At 35.6% G+C, this 14,223-nt stretch overlaps 1 protein-coding gene across 6 annotated transcripts in view; it reads left to right on the plus strand.

Annotated features, from left to right (window-relative positions):
* BAZ2B (bromodomain adjacent to zinc finger domain 2B) overlaps positions 1 to 14,223 on the plus strand; it is a 420,528-nt gene that overhangs the window by 370,689 nt on the left and 35,616 nt on the right. For all 6 annotated transcript variants that reach the window (XM_055572451.1, XM_055572453.1, XM_055572452.1 and 3 more), the window contains 5 exons: positions 776 to 990; positions 1,845 to 1,919; positions 2,719 to 2,962; positions 10,971 to 11,033; positions 12,041 to 12,185. In XM_055572451.1, coding sequence (XP_055428426.1) covers positions 776 to 990; positions 1,845 to 1,919; positions 2,719 to 2,962; positions 10,971 to 11,033; positions 12,041 to 12,185 — 742 coding nt within the window. The remainder of the gene's footprint in view (positions 1 to 775; positions 991 to 1,844; positions 1,920 to 2,718; positions 2,963 to 10,970; positions 11,034 to 12,040; positions 12,186 to 14,223) is intronic.

Consider the following 14,223-nt stretch of genomic DNA (forward strand, 5'->3'; position numbering starts at 1 on the left):
AAGGAATGTAAATCATTCTCAAATTACTTTTATTTTCCTTTAGCTTTTGGCAAAAGCCAAATTTACTTAAGAAATTCCCAAGTAATATTTAGCAAAACAGAAAATTCAAAATTTGTAAAGAAGTTAGAACTTACGTGTGTCCTCTGAAAGTATACTGTGTTCTCTTTGAAACTGTGAATAACTGAGACTAATCAAGACCCCTGTAGAACAGCATGTTAAGACTCTATATTGCTACGTGGATACTCAATAAGTTCAAATTTATCTTAATTCCAATTAAGATACACATTTCAGTCAGTTTTACTCTAGATAATATTGTAGAGAGAGAAGTTTCCAGATACACCTGTTACTTTTTCCTCCATTTCCCTATTCATTCAGCATACCAGGAAATAAAATCCATGACACTGTAGAACCAGAAAACACAATAATAATAGTACTTTTCAACCCCTCCCCCACCACTACTGATGGATATAGCCTGTAAAACCTTCAGATAGTTTCTGTGGTCAAAGAAGGTATGAATTTTTAACCACAAATTTACATACTCTTCTCCACACCTAACTTTTAGCCAAGTTTGAAGAAGGAATGGAAAAATTACAAGTACTTGAAAGCTTGTCCGATCATCCGTTGACTGTTTTTATCTCCATTTCATCAAAAATGTGAATAAAGCCCTTGTCAGTAATATCTAAATCATATAATACCAATATTTAAAAGTCTTACTGTTTATATTTTATGAGTCAGTATCAGTCCTTATACTGATAAAAATGCCAAACTTTTATAGGCCAAAACAGCTCTTGGAGAACATTTGCTGAATGTTGGTGTGAATCGAGACAATGTTTCCGAGGTTTTGCAGATTTTTATGGAAGCACACTGTGGACAGACTGAACTTACTGAAAGCCTAAAGACTAAAGCTTTTCAGGCTCACACTCCAGCACAGAAAGCCTCAGTTCTGGCTTTCCTGATCAATGAACTGGCATGCAGCAAGAGTGTGGTGAGGTAAGCACATGTCTGGACTTTTCTGGTGATTATTTTCTGTTTTAAATTTGTCTAGTCACAAAGTAATACAAATTGCTTATAGAAAATTTGAAAGTAACAGACTATGACAAAGAAAAAAATTAAAATTACACTAACCTCACCATTCAGAGATGACAAATGGTATTTTAATGTATTTCTTTTCAGGCTGTTAAAAAGAAATTTTGAATCATACTGTGTATAGTCCTTGTAACACTTCTTGTTTATTTGGTAATTTTGTTATTTATTTGTATACTGAAATGTGAACAGTTTTTTGTTGCTGTGACTCTAGAATCCAGTACTCTTGTAAGAACTCAGAATTTTTCTTTTATCTTTGGTAGCAGATGACTACCTCATTTTTTGCTAGAAGCCATTTGTAGAATTATCCATCTACTTTTTATCATGTGCTGACACAATCTTAATATTATTTATTTATTGCATGTTAGTTTGCACTTTTTTAAAAAGTACTTAATCTCATTTAAGAGTCAAAGTAAGTTCTCCACTATAATATTGGAAGATTTGGTGAACAAATTCCTCATTCATCTTGTTCTTGCTATTCATTATTTTACAGATTTTAATTATGTTACTTTTATTCCTTTACCTTTCTAGGGAAAGAATCAATCCAGATATTTCAGAGCCATGTGTTTCTACCATTGCTGGACATTTTAAGTTTTCTGTACATCTCTTAGCTATGTATTAGTATAATTTTTCATTTGTTTTTGCTATTCATTGGCAATCATCATTTGTACTTACCAAAAATCTGCATCATTTTATTTACCAAATTAATGTACTACATTATGTATTAATTTATGTCTTCTAATAAACTTTTGCATTGGCAGTGAAATCGACAAGAACATTGATTATATGTCAAACTTAAGGAGAGATAAATGGGTGGTAGAAGGTAAACTCCGCAAGTAAGTCCTATTTTATTAAAACTAGTATACTGTTTTCCTTCTTCACAAATTTCTGAATAAAGCATACTAAGTGAAAATATGGAATTTAAACTTTATTTTGTCTAAAAATTAGAAAAGGCAAAGTTTAATTAAGCTGAGATATAAAATTAATAAAACTCAGAGGCAGAGTTTTTAGTGGACAAAAGCTATAATGAGATTCATTGAACTCACATGCTTCAAAGTTAAAAGAAAGTCAATTTATCTTTCTTTCAAAGAAGTCAAGCAATCATATATTCAAAGACTGTTGTTTCTATCAGGTTACTTTTGTCATAAATAGAATCTGTTTGGATTCTACCACATTTTTCCTTAATTGCTTTCTAATTACAGTTTGCTTTTACAGAGAGTCTAACATATCCAAATATATTCAGCATTAAAACTCAATTAGCTTCCTGCTAGGAAATATAATGCTGAAATTATTCAACTTCCATGTTAAGAGGATAGTTTCTTTGCAGTGACTTGAATTGAAATTTACTCAGATAGTATAGGATCAAGAACTATCACTTGGCTGTTCCTGAGTTAATCTCAGTTTTCTGTGTTTTTAAAAAAGTGTATTCTAATTCCAAACAGATAGACAGTATAATTCTTAAAAGTTAACATATTTTATAATTTCTGTGAACATATTTCTTCTAATTTTTATTGTCATTGATATATTGGTTACTTTGAGAGAAATAACCACATGCTTAAAACTCATAGTATGATATTTAAAAAGTACAGAGGGAAGCCTTTTCTTCTGTATCATTTTTTTTTTTCATATTTAAAGGCTCAGAATCATTCACGCTAAGAAAACAGGCAAAAGAGACACTTCAGGTGGCATTGATCTTGGAGAAGAACAGCATCCACTGGGCACACCCACTCCAGGACGAAAAAGGAGAAGGAAGGGAGGAGACAGTGACTATGATGATGATGATGACGATGATAGTGATGACCAAGCTGATGAAGATGATGAAGATGAAGAAGATAAAGAAGACAAAAAAGGAAAGAAGACTGAGATCTGTGACGATGAGGTAATAAAATTTAGACTTGACTAATACTGTATGAAATATTGAAAATAATACAGAATTTGAAGTCAAATGGATTTGGGTTTAAATTCCATTGTGACACTCAACCCAGTTTATTCATCTGAAAATTAAATATAATATTCACCTCAAGGTTTTTTGTGATGCTTAGGTAAATATTGAATAGAACCTCTGCGCATAGAAGGTACTTATGTTGAATAAAAGAAGTTAAATTTTTCTGTTTGTATAATAACTTGAGAGTTCTCCAAAGAACTATTCATATTCTTAATTTTAGGTATTTTTAAAATTCTATTAACGTGATATCTTATGTTTATTTTGTACAGTACTTAATGCCTTCAAAGTGTTGTCAGGTATAGTGAAACTGATACATTTCTCAGATCCTACCTAGTTTATTGAGTACATGGCTCTAGGCACTTTTTTTAACTTTTACTTTTATTGCAATACAGTTGATTTACAATGTTGTGTTAGTTTCAGGTGTATAGCAAAATGAATCAGTTATACATATACATATATTCACACATCTTTAAGATTCTTTTTCTATATAGGCCATTATAGAGTATTGAGTAGAGTTCCCTATGCTATTCAGCAGGTTCTTATTAGTCATCTGTTTTACACATTGTAGTGTGTATATGTCAGTCCCAGTCTCCCACTTTATCTTTACTTCTTCCCCTTATCCCCTAGTAACCATACATTTGTTTTCTGCATCAACTCTACTTATTTTTCTTTTTTAAGATTCTTTTCTCCGTGTAGACCATAATCAAAGATGAACAAAGCACTGAAACTTTCCTTTCAATTTACAGTTTCAGAGAAAGACTTAGAATAAGAAAAAATAATGTGTTAAATGTTAACTGCTTTGCTAGCAGTATTTACAATGTATTAGGCAGGAGAAGGTGATGGCACCCCACTCCAGTACTCTTGCCTGGAAAATCCCATGGATGGAGGAGCCTGGTGGGCTGCAGTCCATGGGGTCACTAAGAGTCAGACGTGACTGAGCAACTTGCCTTTCACTTTCCACTTTCATGCATTGGAGAAGGAAATGGCAACCCACTCCAGTGTTCTTGCCTGGAGAATCCCAGGGAACGGGGGAGCCTTGGTGGGCTGCCGTCTATGGGGTTGCACAGAGTCGGACACGACTGAAGTGACTTAGCAGCAGCAGCAGGCGGGTACAAAAGACGGACATTGAATCTTTCTGAGGAATAAATGATCACAAAGGCTTTCTGAACTCATTAGCTGAGGCTACAAGCTGGGCTGAATGTTAACCTATTAGAGAATCCAGGAATCCATGGAAAAATCTTCCAAGCAGAGAGAATAGCATGAGTAAGGACTCAGAAGCCTTGAAACCATGATGTGCTTTACAGGCCCTATAAGTGCTCCAGTAATACTAGATAGCCTCGTGGACAACAACTGTGAACTAGGATTTTATAGTTTTATGGTGATAGGAAGCCATTGAAGGGTTATAAGTGATGGAAAGACCTGGTCAGACTTGATTTTTCAGTGGCTCACTATGTCAACTCTGTGGAAAATAGATTTGGCTAGCGCAAGATCAGAAGTGGGAAGATGAGTCAGGAGAGACTGCTCTGGTTTAGGTGAATTGTGATAGGTCTGAAAATAGACCAATGGAAGGAAAAGACTCAATAAATATTGAGGAAAACTGAATAGTCTTTGAAGATGGATTGTGTAAGTTGATGGAGGGAGAGATAGGATTGATTCCAGTTTTCTGGTAAGGGACTACCTGCTTTTGTTGCCACTACCTGATCTAAAGAATTCAGGAGGGACATCATCCCTGGTGGCACGATGGATGAGAATCCATGTGCAAATGCAGGGGACATGTGTCCCATCACAGGTCCAGGAAGATTCCACATGTTGCAGAGTAGCTAAGCCTATGTGCCACAACTACTGAGCCCACATGCTGCAATTACTGAAGCCCGTGTGCCTAGATCTTGTGCTGTGCAGCAAGAGAAACCACTACAATGAGAAGCCTGTGCACCGCAATGAAAAGTAACCCCCGCTCCCCTCAACTAGAGGAAGCCCACACAAAGCAATGAAGACCCAGTGCAGCCAAAAATAAATAAATAAATAAAGCTTTAAGAAAAACAAAAGAAAAGATTGCATCGCCATTAAAAAAAAAAAGAAGAATCGAGAAGCAGCAGAGTAAATAGATGACAGCCGAGTAGGGGAATATAGAACAAATATCTGAAGTTAGGAAATGATACTAGGTTTTATTTTGAACATGTTGAATTTGAGGTGCCTGAGCAGTTTAGCAGTCAGTTGGATTTAAAAACCCAAAGCCTGGAGAAGAGTTCGGTCTTGAAAATGTAGATCTGGAGGTTATTAGTACATAGACAATAGTTTAAATAATGGGTTGGGTTAGTTTGCACAGGAGAATTGGTTTATTAGTGAGAGTAGTAAACTGAGATTGGAACCTCAGGGAATGTCAGTGTTTAAGAAGAGCCTTCAGGACTTCTTGCTGAAGAATAAACAAAGGTAGAAAATTTCTGTAGTGGGTCAGGGATTGCCAAGACCAAGACCGCCTCCAAAGCCAGTGACTCACTAGGATGACTCACAGAACTCAGCTTCTGGTCATGCTATGGCTACAAGTTATTGCAGCAAAAGGAAAAACAAAGCAAAACCATTAAAGAGAAATGGCATATGGGTCAATATCCAGAGGAAATCAGTCCCAGCTTTCAAGAGTCTTTTCCTAGTACAGTCACAAAGGATGGGCTTAATTCTCCTAGCAGTGTGTTGTGACATTTAAATTGTGCCGCAGCTGAAACGTTGTGTTCTAAGAAAGTTCAATAGAGACTGTGCCCAGAGTTTTATACAGGGATGACCACATAGGTACCCTCTGCATAGAAGGTGCCAAAACTCCAGCCTCCCCCCACTCCAAAAAAAGTAGGTGTTTGGTATAAACCACATTGTTAGCGCAGTGTAGGTCCAGCAAGCTATTCTTGTCACTCTGGGTTGGGGAACCCTCCAAAATTCAGCTTCCCAGATGCTAGCCAAGGGTCAGCTTTGTAAGCCAACCTTTCAAAAACCTACAATGTTAACTCTTTTCCACCCATGTAATAATAATAAGAATCAAGAAAATTAAACATTTTTTAAAAGAGGGAGTTATAAACAGTGTTAAGGGAGGGCTTCCCTGATGGCTCAGTGGTAAAGAATCTGTGTGCCAGTGCCGGAGACATGGGTTCAATCCCTGATCTGGGAAGATTCCACATGCTGCAGAGCAACTAAGCCTGTGCAACACAACTACTGAGCCTGTGCTCTAGAGCCCACGAGCCACAGCTCCTGAGCCCATATGCTCTTGAGCTCATGCTCTGCAACAAGGGAAGCCACTGCAATGAGAAGTCCACACCCTACAACTAGACAGTAAGCCCCGCTCATCACAACTATAGAAGAGCCCACGCAGCAGCAAAGACCCAGGACAGCCAAAAATAAATAAATAAATCCAATTATTTACAAAAGAAATGTTAAAGGAACAGGCGTGTAATGTGAGGAGGACTGAATGTGCTTGTTGTATTCGCCATCACAGAGGTGTTTGGTAACCAATGCCAGCACCATTTCTTTAGAGAGGTGAGAGCCAAAGCAAGGCTAGAATTGTTTGAAAACAATGAAAAGTGAGAAAGTGAACATGATTGTCTCAAGCATTATACCTCAAAAGAAAGGGTAGTTCCTAGAGGAGGACAAAGACCAGGGATTTTTCAGATGCAGAAGATTTGAGACTATTTTTGGTTGACGGGAGAGTCAGTAAAATGAGAGATAAGTGTGGGAGATTAAAGAGATAAAAGAGAATAATTAATAGTGTAAGGTCCCTAGAGATATTGGAGAGATTCAGTTAAGGTAAAGATGGGGGCGGGGGGCCTAGCTTTGAAGAGTAGGCTAAAGGGAAGAAGGCAAGGTAATGGAGGAGTGTTTTTAAGGAAAGCGACCATAAGCCACAGAAATGGACATGTATAAAAAGGAGATAAAGGTTGATGTTTACCTTTTACAAGAAAAGAATGCTAGAAATATTGATAGGGTTGAAGAAATGGCATTCAAAAAAACAATATACAGCCAGCCCTTCTGCCTTCGATGCCAGGATTATTTAGTGAAGGAAGTCTAGGAAAAACTTTTCCGTTCTTTTATCAATCCCATATTGCTGGAGAAATAAAGCTTAGAAAGATGGATTATTGATATATTATGTGAAAATAATATCTGAATAAGACCAATGATGTTACTAAATCAAATTTTTACTTAATCTGGATAACAGTGTAATTTATAAAATCATGTGCTATACAATTCTTTTAAGTAAAAAATAGCATAAATGCAAAATGTTTTCATAAATTACATATTTTAAACCAGAATGATTTGCTAGAGTGAGCCTTACTTATTTTAAGAGTAGCAGGCTGAAACGGAGACTACTGTGAGATTCCTTGCAGGAATTACTTCATAATGTTGTACTTCTGAAATCACTTGATCAAATACTCTCATGCTGTGACAAAAGGGTATATAATTTGGGTTTCAGAACTGTAATTACCCAAAGATACTATTTATAACCAGTCTGCTTCCTTTGGCAAGTGGAGCTGTTTAGCAGAAATTAAACTTTTTTGATCAATATTAACCACCTTTTTAAAAAACAGAACTAGCATACCTTTTCAGCACTTAATTTTATAATTTTTTTTAAGTATTAGCTCTCATAAATGTGACAACTTTGTGTTCGGATATCAGTGTATTCTAGTGGATAGTCACCCCATTAAACTAGAATTTATTTACAGAAATTGTGTTTCACTTGGCATTTTTCACATGGAGAATTAACAAACTCTAAATTGTTTTCTTTAAGGGAGATAAAAGAACTATTAAAAATCAGTATTAATGATTTAAAAATCATTATTCACATTTTAAGACTGGATGTGTTATTTTAAAGTAGTATTTTATTTTTATGAACTTTGAATTATAGAGTTAATTAGATTGATCAAAATCCTGGCAAATGTGTATCTTGTCATTAATGTGAGAAAACAGCTTAAAAGTGTTTGAAAGTAAGGAATATTTTAGGATCTAAGAGACCAGAGAAACATTTCTTTTACATGATTTGAGAGTTTTTCTTTATAATGAAGAATTTGTAGCCACTTACCAATTTCCTAATAAAATTAAAGGTTAACTTTTTAAAGAACCTGATTGATTGATTTTCCTCCAAAAATAGGTTTGGCTTCTTGATTAAGTATAGGTGGTGTCAGTTGTTATACCATATAAAGGACTAATTGCAGGAGCCTTTCCAATGAGACCCATGTGATTCCTTTCAATTAGAACAGGGGTCTGGGATCTAATGCTTGATGATCTGAGGTGGAGCTGATTTAATAATAATAGAAATAAAGTACACAATAAATGTAATAAGCTTGAATCATCCCAAAATCATCCACCAAGTCTGTGGAAAATCGTCTTCCACGTAGCCGGTCCCTGGTGCCAAAAAGGTTGGGGACCACTGAATTAGAAGATACTGCTCTTTAAGTCACAGCCCTTTGTCTTAAGGGTGATTCCCTCCTTCTTCACTCTTTATTCCTTCAATATATCAACTCTCCCTAATCCTTAGGTTTGTGTTGAGATCTTTGTGAACTTTAACCTCACAAGGTGTTGTGTAGGAGGTTATGTGGACAATTAAACTTTGACATATAGGGACATATAACAGCCTTCTCTTTTGATTGGGGAAGCATGGCAGGCATAGATTCTGTATTCTTAATTTTTTTGTTATTGCCTTTCTCTCTGGCTTTTCAGATTCTTCATATCTCTTAAAAGTATGAGGACTATTAACCAAAACTCCTTTAAATAAAACTTTAGTAGATATTTTACTTCTTTTTTTGGTAAGAAAAGTCTTAGAAATGGTAGTTAGTTAATCTAATACATAGTTACTTTGACATCTTATTTCAAATATTTGTTGATTGAATTGTTTTCTATATAAGCAAATTGTCAAACATTTATCCTGCTGGTCAAAAGATCACTACATAGTCATAGAGCTATTAAGTATCTATTTAATTAAAGAGTCAAGATTTAAGGATCATTAGGCCTATTCTCTTATAAATAGAAATGATGTTATTATTACCATAAATAATATGCCTAAATGCCTTTGGAAATCGGGTCTCATAAATTTGGGTAAAGCATAGATAGCTAATGGTAAAACTATTGAAGTTTTCCTTTCCCTTCCTTTTATTGGGGAAATAACTATACTGGTTTAGAAATATCTGTTTGTGAGAATGGTTGGTGGCATTATGACTTTTAAAAAAGCCTTATTAAAAGTAAACACCAAAAACAAGTGCTTATATTTTTTAAACCTGAGACGTACCTGCAGTTTCTCATTAAAGGACATCTTTCAGAAAGAAAGAAAATAACCTTATTTATATGTTATGTACCGGAAAATTTTCTAGTTGCTTTCAGATCTGTTCTTTGTTGCTGTTGTTTAGTCACTAAGTCATGTCCAGCTCTTTCATGACCCCTTGGGCTGTAACCTGCCAGGCTCCTCTGTCCATGAGATTTTTTTCCTGGCAAGAATACTGGAGTGAGTTGCCAGTTTCCTTCTCCAGGTGATCTTCCCAACCCAGGGATCAAACCTGCGTCTCCTGCTTGGCAGGCAGATTCTTTACCACTGAGCCACCTGGGAAGCCCCAGAACTGTTCTTAGTCCTCACAAAAGTCCCATGTTACAGATAATGTCATCACCAATTTACAGATTAGGAAAAAGTTTTGGGAGAGTTAAATGATTTGCCTATATATGTAGCCCACGCTGCAGCTGAGGTCCAATGAGGTACATAAGGACTTCCTGGTGGCTCAGACGGTAAAGTGTCTGCCTACAATGCAGGAGACCCAGGTTCAATCCATGGGTCGGGAAGATCTCCTGGAGAAGCAAATGGCAACCCACTCCAGTAGTCTTGCCTGGAAAATCCCATGGAGAGAGGAGCCTGGTAGGCTATAGTCCATGGGGTTGCAAAGAATTGGACACGACTGAGCGACTTCACTTTCACTTGAAGTACATATACCTTATATTAATTCATGCTTTCCCTCTAAAACATATACTTTGGGTGTTGCTTTCCCATATTCATTTTTTAGAATGAAAAATTTTATATAATTGCAAAATTTATACTTATGAAATCAGTACCATTTATAGAAGAGATTATTCTTCTAAAAGTTCAATGTGTTCAGAGTACAACTTACTCTTTTTTGCTGTAAAATGACTCTTTCAGTTAATAGTACCAGTATTTTTGCAGTTTCCCAGATTTTAAAACCTTAATATCATAGTTTACTCCTTCCTTCATCTCCTTCACCCCTTTCTGCCTCACAGGCATGAGTTGCCAGAATTTAACAGTTCTAACTATATAATATCTCTTACATCCATTTCCTTTTCTCCTTTTCTATTCCTTTTATCCTAGTAAGACCCACATCCTCTTTTCCTCTTGAATCACTGCAACTATCTACTAACTAGATTTGCTAGTTGTAGTCCTTTCCCTGATCCAGGCCATCTTACATCTATTACCATACTAATCTTTGTAAAGCATAGTTCTGATATTTAGTCTCCCTCAAAGGATCATATTATTGTCCATTGCCAAGCGTTTACAGCTCTAGACAGTGTAGCCCCAAAGTCATCTTTGCCTCATCTTCCTCCTTATCTCTTCATGTCAAACTCTCCATGTCCTCTTTTCTCTGATGAATCAGTGCCTAACAAAGCTAAAACACAACTTCTTCCATATAGCCTTCCTCGGTATAGGTTCCCACTAGAAGTAATCTCACCCTTCCCTGAGCTCCATGACTCTTAATCTCTACCTCTCTTGAGGTTCATAGAGCTTTCTGCTGTTTGGCAGTTTTTATTTATTAGCGTAATGTTTTATGTGTCTCCCTACCAGGTTAATGCTTTATCTAGAACAAGAACTGAGTCTGTCCTTGTACTTTGCATATAGGAGGCTTTCACTAAATATTTGCTGATTGACTAAATAAATCTTAAAAATGTAAATGATACTATATTTTGTTATGTATAGGATGAAGGTGACCAAGCAGCAAGTGTGGAAGAGCTAGAAAAACAGATTGAAAAACTGAGTAAAGTAAGCATTTTTCAGATTTTTTTTTTTGGCAGCACTTCAAAAATCCACCTTGTATGGAATTAGTTTTTCTGGCTGCTAAATAAAAACAAGCTTTTTGTAACTAATTAAACTGAGATTTAGAAACATTCTTACAGTTATACCTTAAAAAATTAACACCAAGGTTAAAAACCTGTCTCTTAAGGCATGGTACTAAACTTAACCAGGGCCTATATTCTTCAGCTCTTCTTTTAAATACAAAATACCAACAATTACATGGTTTTATATCTTGGAATTAATTACTTCTAAAATTCAGTCGAACTTTATAGTAATAGTTTCTGCATCTTATGGTTTTATTTTATATTAGTATGTTTGTAGATTTTATTTGCATTAGATTTATACACTATACATATTTATGAATTTCTCATTAAAAATTGAATTTCAGTAGCATCAGTAAAGTTTTACATGAACTTTCTGTTAAAAAAAAATGAGGTTTTAAAAATATAATGAGACGATATTATGATATACCTGTATGTTATATCCATGGGGATATATATTACAAATTTATTGCCAAATTTAGTCATATGTTACCTAGGTTTATAGCATTAATATAAAAATAGGCAAATACAGGTCTGGTCAATTATGTATATGAATATTATTTGTTATATATTGTAATAAGTAGAATTAGGCCAAAGTTCAGTGAAATACTTGATCACATTGCATTGTTCACTATCAAGTGTAACACATGCTTTACTGGATGACACTTGATAAAATAAAACTTATCTTTTTAATCCATGACAACAAAAATATTCCTCTTACCCTCAAAGTGATTTCTGTTGTTATAAGTGTTACTGAAATTGAAGTCAGGAATGTAATATTTAACTCTTTTTGCTCTCTTTACTCACTAGTGAAATTTATCTGATTTTATTTATCTGCCTTTATTGAAGGCATAAGAGTGTAAAGTCACTTACATATTAATTTTTACAGCACTTAACACTCAGAGCTTAATTTTATGCATCATTTTTTAACAGCAACAGAGTCAGTACAGAAGGAAGCTCTTTGACGCTTCTCACTCTTTACGTTCGATGATGTTTGGCCAGGATCGTTACAGACGTCGGTACTGGATTCTTCCCCAGTGTGGGGGGATTTTTGTAGAAGGCATGGAGAGTGGTGAAGGTAGGAACTATTAATCTGTTACAAAGTAATATAAAGAACTATATTTTTTAAAACCCTGTTACTCCTCCAATATGTTTTGTGCTTCCAGAATTAAATTTCCTTTATGGATAAACCTTGTAAAACCTTGATTCCCATTCCTTTTGAATTTGTAATGCCCCTTGCTCTGATAAATATTCCTTCTCTCTCCATGATTTTTTTCTGCCACTCTCTGACAGCAAACATAAACTGTTCTTTTTCCTATTTAGTGGACAAAGATCTTCCGCTATATTATCCCTTATAACTGCTGCTTCACTTCTCTTCCTTTCCATTGTCAAGTTTTCCAACTTGTGATTTATTCTTTAACTTTTGCAGCAAGTATCCATCCTGACAGTATCCTGGAGGTAATAGATTGCTTCAATCTAAGACCCTTATCCATCATCACTCATCTTAAAATCTTGTTCATATTTGAAACCTGTGGTCATCTCCTCCTCCATGAAGTTTCCTTACTTGAGTTTGGTATTACCACCCAATCCTACAGTCTACCTTTGGACTATATTTTTGGCTGGCTCCATTCCTGTTTCATTAACTAGCATATAATAGACTGTATATATTTTCTCAATAAACCATCTGAATTTAACTTTTCAGAACTTTGGATGGTTCCAAATACTTAAATTCTGATGGGGCCAAAAGTGTTATATCAGTGTTTATAGGTTCTGGGATATAGCTATTGCCTGTGGTGGCACATGGAGGCAAAAAACTTCTTTCAACACAGTTTTTTAAAAATTCCTAATATATTCCAGGCATTTCTAGGTACTGCAGGAGGTTGAAAGATATATAAAGCGTAATCCATACCACATAGAAATTTAACAATTCTTTGAAGAGAAGGGATTGATTACTACATAAACATCTAGATCTAGAACACAAATCATATAAAGCAGTTGTTTTAACTTTTTGTTTTTAGCAATGGAACACTTTTTTTTAAAAGTTGACACAGCCACTATGGAGAACAGTATGGAGGTTTGGAGATTCCTTTAAAAACTAGGAATAAAACTACCATATGACCCAACAGTTACACTCCTGGACATATATTTGAGGAAACCAAAATTGAAAAACACATGTACTCAAATGTTTATCACAGGTAGCTAGGACATGAAAGCAATCTAGATGTCCATTAACAGATGAATGGATAAGGAAGTTGTGGTACATATACACAATGGAATATTAACCATGAAAAGGAACACATTTGACTCAGTTCTAATGAGGCAGGTAGATGAACCTAGAGCCTATTACACAGGGTGAAGTAAGTCAGAAAGAACAAGACAAATACCATATATTAATGCATATATATGGAATCTAGAAAGATGGTAATTATGAACCTACTGCAGGGCAGCAGTAGAGACGTGGAGCTTCCCTGGTAGCTCAGCTGGTAAAGAATCATAGAGAACAGACTCATAGAGAAGGACATGGGGGGTGGGGGGAGGAGTGGGGAACAAATGGAAAGAGTAGCATTAAAACATATATATTACTAAAAATATATATATATGTTACTATATGTCAAAATTTTGGGGCTCCAAAATCACTGCAGATGGTGACTGCAGCCATGAAATTAAAAGGTGCTTGCTTCTTGGAAGGAAAGTTATGACCAATCTAGACAGCATATTAAAAAGCAGAGACATTACTTTGCCAACAAAGATTTATCTAGTCAAAGCTATGGTTTTTCCAGTAGTCATGTATGGATGTGAGAGTTGGAGTATAAAGAAAGCTTAGCACTGAAGAATTGATGCTTTAGAACTGTGGTGTTGGAGAAGACTCTTGAGAGTCCCTTGGACTGCAAGGAGATCCAACCAGTCCATCCTAAAGGAGATAAGTCCTGAATATTCACTGAAAGAACTGATGCTAAAGCTGAAACTCTAATACTTTGGCCACCTGATGTGAAGAACTGACTCATTTGAAAAGACCCTGATGGTGGGAAAGATTGAAGGTGGGAGGAGAAGGGGACGACAGAGGATGAGATGGTTGCGTGGCATCACCAACTCAATGGACATGAGTTTGAGTAAAC

The sequence above is a fragment of the Bubalus kerabau genome, chromosome 3 (genome assembly GCF_029407905.1).
Source record: "Bubalus kerabau isolate K-KA32 ecotype Philippines breed swamp buffalo chromosome 3, PCC_UOA_SB_1v2, whole genome shotgun sequence".
In the NCBI taxonomy this organism is placed as follows: Eukaryota; Metazoa; Chordata; class Mammalia; order Artiodactyla; family Bovidae; genus Bubalus; species Bubalus kerabau.